The sequence below is a fragment of the Mesoplodon mirus genome (assembly GCF_964341445.2).
Source record: "Mesoplodon mirus genome assembly, chromosome: 18".
Classification (NCBI taxonomy): domain Eukaryota; kingdom Metazoa; phylum Chordata; class Mammalia; order Artiodactyla; family Ziphiidae; genus Mesoplodon; species Mesoplodon mirus.
In genome coordinates, this window is record NC_138994.1 from 1,037,657 (window position 1) to 1,054,537 (window position 16,881).

The 16,881-nt window shown below is 57.3% G+C and overlaps 1 protein-coding gene across 1 annotated transcript; it reads left to right on the forward strand.

Moving 5' to 3' along the window:
- Positions 1 to 2,235: 2,235 nt before the first annotated feature.
- SAMD14 (sterile alpha motif domain containing 14) lies at positions 2,236 to 16,846 on the forward strand. Its single transcript, XM_082604461.1, has 10 exons — positions 2,236 to 2,536; positions 5,988 to 6,042; positions 10,477 to 10,643; positions 11,076 to 11,364; positions 12,088 to 12,175; positions 12,265 to 12,339; positions 12,446 to 12,605; positions 13,820 to 13,939; positions 14,027 to 14,182; positions 15,029 to 16,846. The coding sequence occupies exons 2-10, from the start codon at positions 6,000 to 6,002 to the stop codon at positions 15,182 to 15,184; spliced, it is 1,254 nt and encodes a 417-aa protein (XP_082460587.1). The 5' UTR covers positions 2,236 to 2,536; positions 5,988 to 5,999; the 3' UTR covers positions 15,185 to 16,846.
- Positions 16,847 to 16,881: the final 35 nt, after the last annotated feature.

The window sequence follows — 16,881 nt, forward strand, 5'->3', positions numbered from 1 at the left end:
ATCCCGTATGTTCCAAAAGGTGGAATCCCTTTGGAAAGTAGCCCAAGTCAAAGCCTGAGTGTGGTGTGTGGCTGGGGATGGCGTGTGTAGCTTTGCAAGTTCCTCAGGCCTGAGAGGTGACTCACCTGTGAGCTGTGTCCATGTTTGGGGCTGGTCAAGTGGCCATGGGCAAGCCTGTGTGAGGCATTACCCCAGCCCTGCCCTGCCCCCTCCCCAGTTCTTAGGAGCTTGCGTGGGTTTGCCACAGCCCCAGCATTCGCCACAAGGGAGGGAAATCAGATGAGGGGAGTTTCCCAGCTCCCAGAAATTTAGGGGGTCCTCCTGGGTCCTATGGTCTATAGACACCCTCCCATAGAATGTGCCCCCAACATTGACATTACATACCTATCATCTCCCCACTCCCTATGGGGGCTATATAATCAATCCCTCCTACCTACTCCAGCCTACCACCCAGATTTCACCAAGTGCCCACAAACTGTGATCCCCAAACACAGCCCCAATAAGACCTCCAGAGTCACCACTCCCTCCCCAGATCTCCACAGTCCAGCCAGCAACCCATGGCTGCCAGCAGATTCTAAAGACACCCAGAGATGTCAAAACTCCCGTGATCTCATTGGATCTTCAGCCCCTAAAGGTTATGAATTCTGTCCTTACCTATGGTCCCAAGACCATCCGGGCTCAACATGCCACCTCCCAACGCCCCTCAGAGGCCTGGGACTGCAGAGACTTTGGCCATCAGGGAACTCTGTCCCTACAGACTGCACGCCGCTCCCCTGAGCTCTGGACCCCCTTTGCCCAACCTCACCACCTGCTCTTGAACAAACAAAGGGGGTAACAGAAACACCTACCTCATGGGTTTATCGTGAGGGTGACATTCATCATCTGAGAAAAGTGCCTAGCACAGTGCCTGGCACCCCCTGCACCATCTCGGGACCGCAGCTAAGAGCTGTTGATTATCGTACTCCCTCCCCTGGCTGGCCTGTCACCACCTCCAGCTCACCGGGTCCAAGGCTGACCTCATCCCCCCATGCCCCCTCCACCTACAGGGCCTCAAGCCAAGACCTGCGGTCATCTAGACCCCTCCTTCTCCCTCTGTGGCCAGCCAGGCCCCAAATCCTGTCAATTTCTTCAATTCTACATCCTTAATATTCCTCATCAGGATCTTTGATCTTCGTGCCCACTGCCATCACCTCTCAACAGCCTCATGAGTGGTGCCCCAGCCTTCAGACAGCCTTCTCCAAAGGAGCCGAGGGGTTCTTCCTAAAATGCATATCAGAGCCCCTCACTCCTCTGTTACTTTTTCCCTATGGCTGGTAGGATAAAGTGCAACCCCCGCCCCATCCTTCATCTTCCTCTCCTTTCCTCCCTACCCCCGCAAGTCCCACTAGCACTCCCACCCGGGCCTGGCCTGCAGAAGTAGCCAACAGGTCACCTCCTCCAGGAATCCTCCTGGATCACTTCCACACACAGCCCCCGCCCCGATCCTCGCCTGGGCCCCCTCTGGTGTGCTCTCCCCGCGCTGAAGTGTCCTCTGTGGACCAAGGCTCACAGCACCCGCTCTCTTGGGGGCCTCCCCACTCGTCTGTCCCCCTGACAACGCTGTGAGCCACGACGGCCCGGACCAGGTCGGCTCTGTTCTCCGCGGTCCCCTCGGGCCTCGGCGTATCCGACTGCTCTGTGGACGTCTGTTGAACGGATGAATCAGGAGCCCTCACGGGCCTTGCAGAGGAGGCAGAAGCCCCGTAGGTCCTAAGGTGGGGCCGCATCTCCGTCCGCTCACACCCGCCCCGACTCCCGCGGGCCGCGGAGTAGCGGTAACTAGAATCCCCTCGCCCGGCTCCGCCAGCCGGGGCCGCCTCCTCCCTCCCCCGTGCTCCCGCTGCCTCCGCCCCTCCCTCCCTCCCTCCCTCCCGCTCTTTGTCTCCCGGGCGCCCGGCCTCCCCGCCACGCGCCCCCTCATCGCCCCTTCCTTGGGGACCCCCGCGGATCCCCGTTGACACGACGCTAAGAGTATCCGCCTGCCAGGCGGGGGACCCCGCGTCCAGCCGGGCGGGGCGGGGAGACGGTTTCTCTCTCTCCCTCCCTCTCTCTCCTCTCCTCTCCTCTCCTCTCCTCTCCTCTCCTCTCCTCTTCTCTCTCTCTCTCTCTCTCTCTCTCTCTCTCTCTCTCACACACACACACACACACACACACACACACACACTCGCACACACACGCACACACACGCACGGAGCATCCTCCCGTCAGGTCTCCTGGTCCAGCCCCTCCCGCCGTGCCTCCAGCTTCCTGCAAACCTTCTCCTTCTCTCTCCGAACTCCCCCACCCCCCACCCCCACCCCCACATTCCCTCCGGCTCCAAGACCCCCCTCGCTGACCCCTACCCCTACTCCCGGGATGGAGCGGATGGAGCCAGCCCGGAGTCCGCCGAGGCCGGGGTGACTGTCCCCCGCCCCTCTCCCGCCTGGCCCCAGCCCCAAACACCATGGGCCTGAGGGGTTTCTGAGGCACCGGACGCTGAAGATGACAGATGCTGGAGGTGAGGTATTGGGACCCCAAGAGCCCCAAGTTGGACGGGGAAGCGGAGCTGGGGGTCTCCGGCTTGCGGTGGGAACCCGAGTGGGGTTGGATAGGGCGAAGATACAAGGACCTTTCTTCCCCTGTCCCTAGGGGGGCCCCCCCGCACAGAGCTAGGGTTCTGGGCTGTTAGGAGATGGGGTGGAGATAGGATTTGTGTCCCTAATCCTCTCCCTCTGCCCGAGGTCCGGAGAGATTAATTTTTTAAAAAAACTGGTGTTGGGGGAGGGGGGAGAGCTTAACCCCTGCTTGCCTGGTGCGGAGTTGGACTCATGGATCGGAGAGAACTAGCCACTTGGCTCTGATTGGGCGATAGGGGCCCCGAGAGTGCAGAAGGTGCCTGTCCTCCACCCCCACCCCGTGTCCAGCGGTGCTTGCTGGATGCCCCCAGCTTGGGCCTTATGGGAGGGGGTCACCCCTTTAGCTCCACACTGCCTCCGCCTGCCCCAGCCTCCTCTCCCAGCCATCCCTCCCCAGTCGCACTTCTTTCTTGGGCTCCTTCTCCTCCTCCAGGGCCCCTTTCCTCTTTCCTTCCCCACTGAGGGCCGCCTCTCTCCTGGCAGCCGATCCTGCTCTTCTCTACCCCTCCCCTGGGCCTCACTCACGGCTGCTGGAGCCCTGTCTCCACTGCTGCTTCCCCTGGCCCCGCCGCCGCTGCTGCTGCTCTCAGGCTCACCGCCTTCTTGCTCTTTCTTCCTCTTCTCTGCAGCTCTGTAGACTGACTCTCCACCAGCCTGTCTCTGCCCTGCTCCCCATTTCCTCTCCAGGGCTTGGGTACCTTTCTTTGTCTTTCTCCTTCCCCTGGGTCCCAGGAAACTTAAGAGTTCACCTGCCTCCCTTTCTCATAGGGGAGGGTCAAAGGTTATTGGTGTTCTTCCTCCGGGAATTGGGAAGTTTGGGGAGGAAGGAGTGGCCTGGTAGAGTCAGAGCCCAGACTGCATCCAGAGAACAGGTGCATTTCCACCTTGTAGCGGTTACCTGGTTTGAATGTGCATGTGTGAGTGGTGTGTGTGTGTGTGTGCGCGTGTGTGTGCGTGTGTGTAGGAGTGTAATGTTGTAGGAGTGTAAATGGGGGGGATGTCTAATTTTCCAAGGTTCAGTGTTGGAAGGGGGGGTGGGAAGGGCCTGGTGACATTCTGATGTCATGCTTCCCAGAGTTCCCCAAGGGACAGCGCAGGGAGGGTTCCCTATACACACCCCAGGGAGTTAGTTGTTGAAAAAAGCAGTTTGTGCTGAATCAGAATTCATTCGGCACTGATGTGAGCTGGAAGCCCCAGCCCACCCCAGAGGGTACCTGAAAGAGGATGGCATCCACAAGAGGGTCTCCACCCTAAACTGGGACCTTGAATAAAGAGCACATGGGCTCTCCATTCTCAGGTGGTCTAAGAGAGGAAGCACCCTCAGGGAGCCTCCATGCTGATGGGAGAGGCAGTTCTTAGCTTCAGAGATTCCCTCTTCTGATGGGGAATACTGCCCCTCCTCCTCAGGAGCTCCCATCTGATGTGGCGGAGATATGACCCAGTTAGGGACTCAATGAAGTATGAAAAATTACTCATTTCCTAGTGGTGGGGAAGAGTGGATTTAGAAATTATATAGACAAATGAGAGGAGTGAGGGTTACCTAGGACAGCTTTCTGGAGGAGGTGGCAGCTAGGTCCTGGTCAGGTGAGCTTTGCGACTGAAGGAGGGAATTTGGTTCATTCTTAGGGGCAGCCTCTCTTCCCATCTAACCCCTTCAGGACAGGAAGAGAGGTTCTAGAACTTCTCTGTTACCAGCGCCCAGGGTTGAAGAACGGCACGAGGGTTCCTGGAGGGCCCACATCCCCGGCTCCTTCTCACACCTCATTTCCTGCTTGCAGCCCCAAGCATCCACAGAGCCTGGGGTGGAGGTCGCTTTGAAGCATATCCGGTCCGAGCGAGCGAGCATGGATCAGCTCCCTCACCTCTACCCCTGTCCCTCTCCCAGCAGTGTTCTTTCCTCATGAGCAGGTTCCACAACTGCAGATCACTACCCAGGAGAGAGCTGAGGGGCAGGAGACTGGGGTCAAGGTTGAGTTCTGCCTCTTATCTCTTGCATCTCAGTGTTCCCATCTGTAAAGTGGGGATACTAAGAATCCCAAGCCTGGACGGTTCACAGTGAGATGATATCTATGTCATAACAGAAGAGGAGAATCAGAAAAGACCAAGCAGGCCTGTGGCCTAGCTTTCCTACGCCTGTCAGATGTGTGGTCTAATGCAGCGCTCTGCCCTTCTCATGGGGACCTGAGTGTTAGAAGGAACTGGAGATCGTGTCCCAGGCATGCAGCATGCCCCTGACCCCGAGCTTCCTCCTCCTCCCCTCATCTGGTATTCCCCTGCTTCTCTAACACCCAGGCTTTGGTTTAGGGATGCTGCAATCCTACATCTGCTAGGAAGCCTGCCCAAATTGTTTCAGCTACATGTATCCTGCTTTCCCACCTGCCCCTCCTTTCTTACTTCCCACAAACAAAACAAAGCCCCATCCATCCATATTTCTTCCCGGAACATATTTGATGCATCACAGAGATCTGGCTCCACACTGTTCTGCTATGGGTACTCTTCGTACCCTTCTGCATCTGTGACTCTTGTCTTGAACTGTGAGAACTGTGACTTTGTCAAGAACAGTGGCCCTGTTGATGATGCCAGCTTCCTGAACAGCTCACGTTCAGGAAGACAGGTGGTGAGTGCAGCAGTGATGAGAGGGGGGAGGCAGGACTGCGTGATGGATGGGAAGATGGATGGGTGAATGGTATAAATTGACGGATGTAAAAATGGGTGGATGGTTGGACGGGGTGGATGGTGGATGGATGGGTGGTTGGACGGATGATGGATGGGTGAATGAGTGGATGGCAAATGGGCAAGTAGATGTGTGGATAAGTAGGGAGGTAAGTAGGTGGGGGGATGGAAGAATCTGGTCTCTCATTCTGACCTTGCCATTAACTTATTATGTGATCTTAGATCAGTCATTCTCCTGTCTCTCTCTTTATTTGTAAAATGAGAGGATTGGATTTAATAGTCTCCAAGATTTCTCCCAGATTTGATATTGGACAGCTTATGATGATTAAAAGCTTTTAGGGAATGCTAATGATGGAGGGGCCCAAGACAGTGACGGGGAGAAGTTCAGTGACCCGTGTGGAGGCGCCCAGCAAATCAGCTTGGACCAGGGCTGCAGGACAGCCTGTGTCTATACCCTGCACTTGCTCCTACCTCCCGCCGGCCCCAACAATCTGGGCTGTGGTTCAGATGATTTCTCTTTCAGGGGCCAGAGAAAGAGTTGTAAGGAGAGGTGAGGGCCAGAAGGCTAGGAGCAGGTAGCCACTGGCCGCTCCCTTGCCTGCACCAACCTGAACCTCTCATCCATGGTCCTTTTTCCTCTTTCTCCTCTTGTCCTCACAGCTCTCTTGAGTCATGGCTTCTTCAAAGCTCCGAGAACCTGCGGATGAGGTTTTTGGTAAGTTCTGTTTGCCTCTATCTCTAGCCAAGGCTATCGGGCTTTGGGGAAGAGGAGTCCTGGTAACTTCAGTGTGTGTGTGTGTGTGTGTGTGTGTACTTTGGCCTTACAGGCTGATTGTTTGTCACCATTATCTGAGTAGATATCCAATTACAATAACAACAATGTTAATAAGGGTCCCCATTTATTAAGTGCTTGTCTCATGCCAGGTACTAGGCTAGCACCCCCATTTCACATGCAGTGTGTCATTTAACCCTCACAACAAGGCTAAGGAGTGTGCCCACTTGTCCTAAGCCTAGGACACGGAGCACAGAAGTGACTTGCTTTAAAGATCACACTGCAGGTTAGTGGCAGCGCTGGGACTAAAACTCCAGACTGCCTAACTCCCCACTGGCAGCCACTGTGCTGTACACCAGTATTCCTCAGCACAGGTGACACAGGTTACCTCCGAGCTGCATAAATAAGGGACCTCATCTGCATGGAAATCAAAACTGCATAACACACACTCAGCATCTACACCCCCGGGGCACCCCCAGACCTACCCCCTCTGTTCTCACTGGGGTGCATGGACACCCCCCCACACCCCATCATTTACCCCTGCAGTCTTTCTATTGTGTGGGTTAGAGAAAGACCACTGACAGGGCAGAGTTCCCAGCATGCACTGGGGTGGAAAGGCTGTTTACCAGCTGGGTTCGGTGGAGGAACGTGGAGGGCGAGGTGGAGGCAGAAAGCTCCAGTACGTAGCCCTCAGGACTCTCAGCTGGGAGGGGCTCCTAGCTGTGGAATGTCCCAGGGCCTCCAGTTTCTCCTCCCCTGCCTCTCATCCCTACCTTCCTTGCCCTCTCCTCCTCCCACTTCCCCGCTCGCCCCTCTCTCCCCTGTGGCTGCCACAGGCCCTGGCAATGCCAACGCCGGCCGTCAGAGCTGCCGCCTCCCAGCTCCTGGGGAACTGCTTCCCGGCCTGGCCTCCCTGGGGCCTGTGCATGGAGGCTTTGCCTCGGGGACGCCCCGAGCCTCGAACTGTCTCTGGGCCTCAGACTCTGAGTCTCTCCGTCCCCACGCAGGCCCAGCCTGACCCCTGGCCTGGCAGAGGCGAGCTCCCCAGTTCCTTGGGCTTTTTGGCCTCCGCTCCCCCACCCCCCACCCTTCCTGTTTTCCTTCTCCCTGACCTGCTGAGGTAGCTGCCTGCCTGCGGCCTTCCAGAAGAGAAGGGAGATGAAATATTCATGACTTCCCACTGCCCAGGGCTGGGCTAACTCCCAGGGAGAGAGGGAGAGGGAGAGCAAGATGGTGGGAGGGATGGACAAGGTGATGAGGGCCTGGTAGAGGAAGGGACCAGAGGAGAGGCTGGCCCCACCTTGCCTCAAAAAGCCCCAAGCCCCTTAGGAGCTCCTTTGCTCCCTAGGCCCTCCACGGTAAGATGACCACGGTTTTGATGTGGCCCAGATTCAGGTGCAGAGAGCCCTTCTCCATGGCCCAGGGCGGCTGGGCACCAGCTGCGCGCTGGACTGGTCGAGGAGGCTCGTGAGCTCCCTTCCAGGAGCCCTGCCTACTGACCTTAACTGCCTCTGCACCCTGGGCCAAACTTTCCTCTCCAAGGAAAGTAAGGGCCTGTAAAGTGAGGGGTTGGACTCACAAGTCACTCCCATCTCTGCCTCAGAGGAGGTAGAGAGGGCTTGGTAGTTACACACTGAGCCTCTGGAGCCTGAGCCCGAAGGCCTAGAACCCTGGCCTGCTCTTCACCAGCCCTATACCCTCAGGCAAATTAAGGCTGCCCTGGGGATTCTTGGAGTCTCTTCCGCCTTGGGTTGTGGGGAGGTTTAAATGAGCTAGTAACTGTGAAACACTTAGAACACTCATATACACACACACTCACACACGTGTCACACACACACCATTCTATGCCTGTGTTAGTGCAATGAACAAAATAGAGAAACGTCTGCCTGCACGGAGCTGACGTTCTAATGGGTGGAGAGAGATAATAAACTAAATTAGTCAAAGATATGGTATGCCAGAGAATGGCAAATGATATAGGAAAAAATTTAGCAGTGGGGGTTTGGGGGGTATTCTAAATTGGGTGGTCTCTCAGTGAGAGAAAGCATTTAAGCAGAGACTTGAAGGAGGTGAGAGAGAGAACTGTGCAGAAATCTGTGGCAAGAGCCTTGCAGGAAAGGGAAGAGGAAGTGCAAAGGCCCTGAGGTGCAGGATAGCTGGTGTAAGGAAGAGCCAGGAGGCCAGGGTGGCTGGAGCAGAGGGAAGAAGAGGGAGAGAGTCGCTGAGCTGCCTGAGGCTGGAGGCCGTGGTAAGAACTCGGCTTCTTACTCTGTGAGAGATGGAAGTCACTGGAGGGTTCTGAGCGGAGGGAAGAGTGACCCGGGCTGACATGTTTTATCAGGACCACTCTGGCTGCTGGGTTGAAAATAGACTGTAAGTGGGAAAGGGAGGAGGAGGGAAGACCAGCCGGGATGATCCGTAATAATGGAGGCAAGAGGTGGTAGTGACCTAGACCAGGAATGCTGTGTGTTCTCCCTCTCCTTTCCTCTCCTCTCCCCTCCTCCTTCTCCCCACATGTATGCATGTATGTAAGTGTGTGTATATACAGACACATATACACAATATTTTACTGTGGGAAGTCAAAAGTAGACTAGCACAATGTACCCCGTCTTACACTTACGCACTCATCTCTCAACCTCGACCATCATCACCTCATGGACAGTCTTGTTTCGTCCACATCCCCTTCCACTCTCCACTCCTAGTCTCCTGGATTATTTTTAACCTAACCCAAAACATCATGTCATTTCACCATAAATATTTCAGCATGTCTAGATGTATTTCCAAAGTAGAGCTAACAGGAATTGTGGATGGATCAGTTTGCAGGCTGAGAGGGAGAGGGAGGAATCACGGGTGACTCCAGGGGTTTGGCCTGGGCAGCTGGAAGGATGGAGACGCCATTCACTGAGATGGGCGGACCAGGCAGCTTAGGGGGTGGGGAGGTCAGGAGTCCACTTGTGACATATACGTTGAAGATGCCCATTGGACATCCAAGTGGAGGTGTCAGGTAGGCAGCTGGACACATGAATTACCAACTGGGTCTGAGAGGAGTGACTGGGTGGACAGTGGGGCCTTTCAGTGAGCCAGGGACAGAGAACCAGTTTGAGGCAAGGTGGTGGGTTCGTTTGATGGGTTGAGTTTGAGGTCCCTGGGTGATTTTGACATGGTAAGTTCCCTGGCAGGTGCTGAGGTGCCCAGACTTGGAATTCAGGGGAGGGATCAGAGTTGGAAATAGGTATAGGTAGTAGTTCAGCCACTGGGGTGGCTTAGGGGGTGTCTGCAGACAAGAGAAAGAGGAGCAGGCAAGGCAGGGCCTTGAGTGACGGGATGGGGTCCCTGAGATCACGAGGGGTGGAGTGGTGAAGAAAGGTCTTAACCCATGCTGAGGTCTGGGAAGAACCTGTTCTGCCTGGAGAAGCTCAGGGTCACTGCAGAGTGAAGGCTGCATTCTCCAGTGGAGCAACTGGAAAGGGAAACTTGGGGCAGGAGGGTCTGCGCATAACCTGCTGGGTTTGCCTCCTCTTCCGCCCTGTCCTCATCCAGGACCTAGCCCTGGGCCACGGACCCCAGGACGGGAGAGACAGGCTTCAGGGGTCTGTAGGCTTTCCTCTCTGCCACCGCCACTGGCTTTTGGGGGTCCCTCTGCACCAGTTAACTGTGAGCCCTCTAGGTGCTCAGCAGTGCTGTCTCTGAGTGTGACCTTGAGCATGGCACAGCAAGCCAGGGTCCCCAGCAGGGCCAATCTCTGGAGCTAGACTAGCCAGGCTCAAATCCCAGACCATTGCTAGCTGCTGGCCTCAGTCAAGAGACTTAACCTCTCTGATCCTCTTTGCTTAGCTGTGAAATGTACATAGCAGCTGCCCCCAGCCTGTGGGTTGTTCTGAGTAGACAAGGTGATGGACGTACGTTCTGGCGTGTCGTTGGCACTTCTTCAGTGTAGCCATTACAGCCATGCTCTCTACGGCCTCAGCCCCCAGTCCTTGCCTCCACAAACCTGCCCTCCCATTGCCCTGGAGGTGCCCCGCCCCCAGCTTCCCTTCCTCCCAGCATTGCATATACCAGTTTTGCCAATCTCCTCTCTTGTAAACTCCCATCCAGACCTTAAGACCCAGCTTTGGTGTTTCCTCCTCCAACCCATCCAGAGCCATCCTGCCCTCTGTGCCTGTGAGAGGCTCCATCACACGCTGTATGCATGAGCTGATGTGTCCAGCTCCCTGCGAGACTGTGAAAGACCCAGCTCTCCATCTCATAGGACTATCAGTGCCCTGCGCTTGCAGACATTTGTTGAATGCCTGGGTGCGAGTGCAGGTGGCCACTTGAGGTGGGCCTCCGGGACTGCTGTCCTCATGTGTCTGGTCTCTGCCCCTCTTCCCCGGTTTGCAGACCTGGACTTGGCTGTGCCAGAGACCGTCAGACTGGACAGCAGTTTACACAAGGCCCGAGCCCAACTACTGGCCAAGGGCCGGAGACACAGGCCCTCCCGCTCGAGGCTTCGGGACAGTGCCAGCTCTGCAGAGGATGGTGAAGGCTCCGATGGGCCCGGAGGCAAGGTTGGGGCAATCCACCCCATCGCACATACCCCGCCCACCCTTCTTGCTCCTGGATAATCCCTCCAAACCACTCTTCCAGGGAAACCACACCCCTAGACTTCTGACATAATAAGGCTAACAAGTATTAGCTGCAGTTCAATTCTGGCTCATCTCATCCTTTCAAGGAAGGTATTATCCCCATCTTCCAGACGAGGAAATTGAGGCTCTGAGAGTTTCACTAACAAAGTCACACAGTTAGTAAGTGAAGGAGGCGGGATCCAGCCCCAGCCTATGTGACCGGAAGTCCCATTTCCCACCTCTCGCGGCCCAGCCACCTCTCGGCCCAAGGCACGAGGAAACCCTCCCTCCAGGCCCCGGAAGGACCTAGGAGCCCGGGCTCGCCTCCGGGAAGAGGGGAGAAGGGTTGGCGGTGAGCGGCTGCCCCTTCCCCAGGTGACCGATGGCTGCGGGAGCCCCCTGCACCGGCTGCGCTCGCCTCTGCACTCGGGCCCGGGGTCCCCAGCCGGGAGCTCCTTCTGCCTGGAGCCCCCGGGGTTGCGGCGCAGCCTGGACGAGGACGAGCCGCCGCCCTCGCCGCTCGCACGCTACCGGCCCCTGCACAACGCCGCCTCGCACGAGGGCCTGGCCGCCGCCTCCTGCTCGCCGCCGCGCTCCGCGCCCTCGTCCGACAGCTCGCCCAGCTTCGTGCGCCGCCATCCCCGCGCCGAGCCGCACAGCGAAGGTGAGCGGCGGCCGGCGCGGCGCCCCCTGCTGGCAAGGGGTCCCTTGGGCGCCGAAGTGCGTGGCGGGATCCGAGGGGCAGGGTGGCTGGGGAAGGTGGGGAATAAAGACCACGGTTCTTTCAGTCATTTCCCGAGCGCCTTAATATGTGCCAGACACTGCTGGGCACTGAGACACACAAAAGAGCAAGCAGATGCAGTTCTCGTCCTCACGGGGCTTATAGGTTCGAGGAGAAGCAATCAAATCATCCACTGATTAAACGTATAGTTACAAGGTGTATTAAGTGCTATGTGAGAAACAGTGCGCGGGGCGGGAGAGCATATATCGGCGTGAAAGCATCCTGGGAGCAGTCGGGAGCATCCTGGAAGGCTTCTCTGAGGAAGTGACATGTGAGCCAGGATTAGAAGGTTGCCTACAAGTTGGACAAGATAAAATTAACAGTAAAGAGTAGTGGTCCCTACTTTTTCAGAGTGGTTTATGGTTTGTATAAGGCTTTCATCAACATCCTATTAGGTCTCATGAAATAGGCAGTGTCATTATCCCCGTATCCGAGATGCAGGAAGCTCAGAAGGTAGTGACTTGTCCTAGGTCACACAGCTAGTGAAGGACACCAGAGCCAGGTTGCCTGGTTCCAAGTCGAGAGAACTCCTACCGCCTCACTGGCAGCTGGAAGAGGCAGATAAGCCACCACACAGGCTATTTCCTTCCTTCTCTTCCACAAAAGATGACAGCCGGGATGCCAGCCCACCTGAGCCCGCCAGCCCTACCATTGGCCTGGATAAGAAGACTCGCCGCAAGTTCCTGGACCTGGGGTGAGTGGGAGAGGGGCCGAGAACAAAGGCTCGGGGATGGGGCAGCACAGTGGGCAGCACCGTCCCACTGCCCCTTGCCCTCCCCACAGGGTCACCTTACGCCGAACCTCCACTAGCAAGAGCCGGAAGGAGAAAGGCAGCAACCGGCTGTCCATGGGCAGCAGGTAAGAGGTACCCACAGCCCCGCAGCCACAGCTTGTGCCCCCAGCTCCCTGTGAGCCCCAGCCCTTGCCTTGGTGCCCACACCCATGCAGGGCACTCTCTCCACAGGGAGTCGGTGGAGGGGTCCGGCAGGTCAGGGGGCTCCCCGTTCCTGCCCTTTTCCTGGTTCACAGACAGTGGCAAGGGCTCGGCGTGTTCTGGCAGCACCACCTCCCCGGCCTGCTCCCCTAAACACGAGCGCTTCAGCCCTAAGAAGTCAGCTTCTCAGGTGAGTCCGTGGCCTTCTGGCCCCCATACTGGCCCCCAGACTCAGGTGACATGAAGACATACTTCACCCTGGCTTGGGCTGGGATCCAGGCATTCCTGGAGTCCATCTGTCTGTCCATGGAGCCATTCAGTGATCCCATTAATTCATCCAGTTTCTGAGTTCAGGCATTCACTCATTCACTTGTTTATATGCTGAGTGGTTCCTTCATTGATTCGTTCATTGCTGCCTCCATGATCCCCTAGTACACACCCAGCCTGAGGGCTCCTCTATCCCCGCTAACTCTTCTGCCTGGCTCAGTTCTGGCCCCATGTCCTGTCTTAGGAGCTGGGCTACATGTGTGGTGTGGAGATGCTTGGGGGAAGCAGAGATGAACAGGACCCCAGCCTAGCTAGTGCTCAGAAAGTTCACAACCCTGTGGGAGAAATGAGACCAAGTAGCAGAAGCAAGAATGAGCATCTGTTTACATTCACCAGGACTCCGCAGTCTACAAAGCTCTGAGTGCATGTTTTTGCTTTACTCTCACAAAGGCTCAGTGAAGTAGGGAAGGCAGATACACTCACCCCCATTGTACAGATGAGCAAATGCAAGCCCAGAATGAAGGGATTTGCCTACAGACTCAGTTGGATTTAGGGGCCAGGCGCTATGACCCCCAGCCCTGTGCTTGTTCTGTGATTCTGTTCCTTATGTGCAGCCGGGTCAGAGGAGAACAGAAAACTGGAAATTCAGGGGAGAAGGGGTCCCTGCCTTTCTTCCTTCCCTTGTGCTGGGCCCTGGTGAACAGACACAGCCCAGGCCCTCACAGAGCTCACAGTCCAGTGAGGACAAAGGCATCTAACCAGGTTCTTACAAGCCAGGGCGCTAGAGGCCATGCGGGGGAGGCACAAGGCAGAGACGTCTGACCCAGCGCGAGGGAACCCCAGTCAGCTGTCTAGAAAGCGACACCAGTCTGACCTCCTCCATTCCCACTAACTACTCCGCCTGGCTCAGTTCTAGCCCCACATCCTCCCAGAGGCCTCAGATCCGATGCCTCGCACGAGTCACCATGCCCTGTGTGCCCGCCTAGCTCCTGGTTCATGTACAAGAGGGCCCTGAGCAACTCCTGGTGCCCAGCCCTGGACTTCAGCTTCACCTGGATGGGAGTGGAGGGTCGGGGGTGACTGCCTTGCGCTTGGAGGCGAGACCCCTCCTCAGCAGCATGCCCCCCTCCTGTCTAGGAATCCACTCTGAGCGATGACTCCACCCCCCCCAGCAGCAGCCCCAAGATTCCAAGTGGTCCCCGGCAGGCGGCCAAGTGTTCCTACCCCTACCACACACTGTCCCAGTCTTCGGACGAGGTAAGCAGACCCTGACGTCTGACGCAGCCAGGTGTGCGGGCCACAGGCCACGCCTTCCCCCCTCACGCTCCTTGGTCTCCGCCCCAGTTTCTGGATGAACCTCTCCCCACCATCTACCACTGGACCAGTCAGCAGGTGGGCCAGTGGCTGCACAGCCTCAACCTGGAGCAGTATGCCGCGGAGTTTGCTGCGAGGCAGGTGGATGGGCCGCAGCTACTGCAGCTGGATGGAAGCAAACTGAAGGTGGGTCAGAGTAGAAGGGTCACGACCCAGCCAGAGCCTGAGGCAACCTTCAAGAATTAGGATCCCCTCATCCTGACCTTTCCACTCCCTTTAAGACCACTGCCCTGGTCTCTGACCTCTAGGCAGATCGTTGCTCTCTAGCATGGGTTCCCAGTCTGACTCCAGCCCAATTCCTCAGTTTGACCTTCAAGCTCCAGCCCAAGTCTCCAGGTTGACCTCTGACCTTGAGGACCATCCTATCATCTGACTCTTCACTCTAATCAGTCTCCCCTGGTCATCTCATCTGATTCTTGGAGTCTTAGTCCCCAAGACTAAGAATCTTGGAGGCTGGTGGTTGTGGGAGGCAACAAGTTGGGGCGGGGGGCGGCAGGGGGTGTCTCTCTGATCTCTGTACTGGGGGTTTCTGGCCTGTTGTGCATCCTCTGCTCAGCTGCTTGGGGAAGCGGTGGTGCGAAGAGTCCCCCAGGAAGTCTCTGGAATGGAGAGGGGACTCAGCTACTGACTAGCTGTGTGACCTTGGACATTTTGCTCCCCGTCTCTGGGCCTCAGGGGATCAGGCAGGGTCATGCCAAGGTTGAAATCCTGAGTGGAGGAATGGGAGCCAAGGATTGGGGTGGGGAGGGGGCAAAGGCCCTGGAACCCTCTACCCTCATCTCTCCTAATCACTCCCATTCCAAATTCTTGCCCTGAGGGTTCTGATCCATCAGCAAGTCTGGGAGGTGGAGGCTGAGGGCTGGCAAAAGCTCCAGAGAGAATATACCTGGGGCACAGAGAACCTGGGGCTTGGGTTGGCCAGGCCTGGGTGGCTCCGGGGCTCTTCCCCTCACCCTTGGATTTCTCCCCCAGAGCCTGGGGCTCAGCAACTCACATGACCGGGCGCTAGTGAAGCGGAAGTTGAAGGAGCTGGCAGCGGCCGCTGAGAAGGAGCGCAAGGCCCAGGAGAAGGCTGCGCGGCAACGTGAGAAGCTCCGGCGCAGGGAGCAGGCGGCCAAGAGGAGCTAGGGAGACGGGCGGGCAGGCACCGGCACCTGGCGCGGGCAGCTGCTGGACTCTGAAGGCACAGGCCGCCCGGGGAAGTGGGGCCTGGGCACCAGGCTTGGGCTGGCCTGGCCCCATGCTCTCAGGAGGAACAGCCCTCTCACCCTGTCTTCTGTCTGGACCCAGATTCCTCAGAAAGGGAGACCCCAGGGGGAGGACCCAGTAATAAATCCCATTTCAAGGACTTGTCTGGCACAGAGTTCCTGGGGGAAGTGGCAGGTTATGGGCAGAGAAGCCAGGGCTGAAGCAAGTCTGGGAGCCCAGAAGTGCCTGAGTCATTCTGACCCTCTGCCCTCAGGCCATGGTGGTGCTGGGACCAGCAGTGAATTAGGAGGCCTGCTTACCTCCCAGAAGCCCTGGGCTCAGAGAGGTGGGCTGGGCATCTCTGCAGGAGCAGGTAGATAAAGCAGTTCCTTTCCAGCTCTCCCAGGCGACTGTGTGTCAGGAGAGCTCTGTTCTGCTCCACAGGGAGGCTGGTGGGCCTGCAGCAAGTTGCATGCAGGGTAGGCTCCCAGTCTGCACTCCTCAACAGGAGAGCAGAGAAAGCAGCACGATTACCCCACATCATCTTTGCAAGGACTTTAGAAGGAAGGGAGGAGGCAAAGCTCCTCCTTTTCCCTGTCCCTGTCCTGTGGGTCTCGGTGGTGAGATAATGCCCCTGCAGGCCTGCTCCTCCTGAGGCCCATTCAAAGCCTGGTCTTTGACCCACTCTGCAAGCTGGGCCCACTTCTGCTGCTCCCTCAGAGGCCACCTGGGCCCTCCCCGAGGACAGAGCAAACTCGGGAGCTGGTGGCCACAGAAGACACCCCCTACCAATGCCTAGATGGTCCTGAACTGGTGAATCCTCATCCCAGCCAAGCAGAGAGGCAAAATCTGGGAGGTCCCCCGGAAGCTGCTAAATTGGAAAGGTTCATCAGCCATCCCCCATCTGCCCTGGTCCCTAGCGAGGCCTCAGTGGGTTCCAGACCTGGCAGACGGTGCGGGCTCCAGTTCCTGGGCCACAGGGAGGGGTGGGGCCAGCTCCCTGGGTGGGGGTGGAGTCTACCCCAGCAACCCAGAGCCAGCCATCTGTCCTTGTAGGGAGGGAGTGTGCAGGTACGGTGCTGGCCAGCAGCTAGCCCAGCTTCTGCAGCACTGGCCGGAGTTACCAGTGAGGCCAGGGGCCTCTGACTAGAGACCTCCCTCCTCCTCCTCCTATCCGCCTGGAGCACTGGACAGGACCCGATGCATGCCTACTCCCCTCGTTCCAGCCCAACCGCTGTGGCCTGAGGGCTACCCCTATTCCTGGGTCTAAGTCCTTTCCTCCTCTCTGCTATCTGTGCCGGGAGAGGGGCTTCAGAGAGGGGACTGAGATATGGGAGCATCAGTACCATCTGGGCCCAGAGGAGGGGCCAGTGGGGAAGGTGAAAAGTTCCCAGGTCCTTGAAGCCATGAGGAGTTATCTGGGTGCCCACCTGCATGTGAAGGGGGAGGCGGTACTCAGTTTATTTCAATAAACACTTATGATGTGCCAGTGACCTTTCTGTCTGCCCCAGCTGGGGGCTGGGCTGGGCCCCGCATGTGGGAGGCCACAGTTCTGTCCCTGGGTGCTGCACTGTCAAGCGCTCTGAATGGACAGCTGTGGCCGCTGTTATACTCGGCACGCGCTGAACCATGTCCTG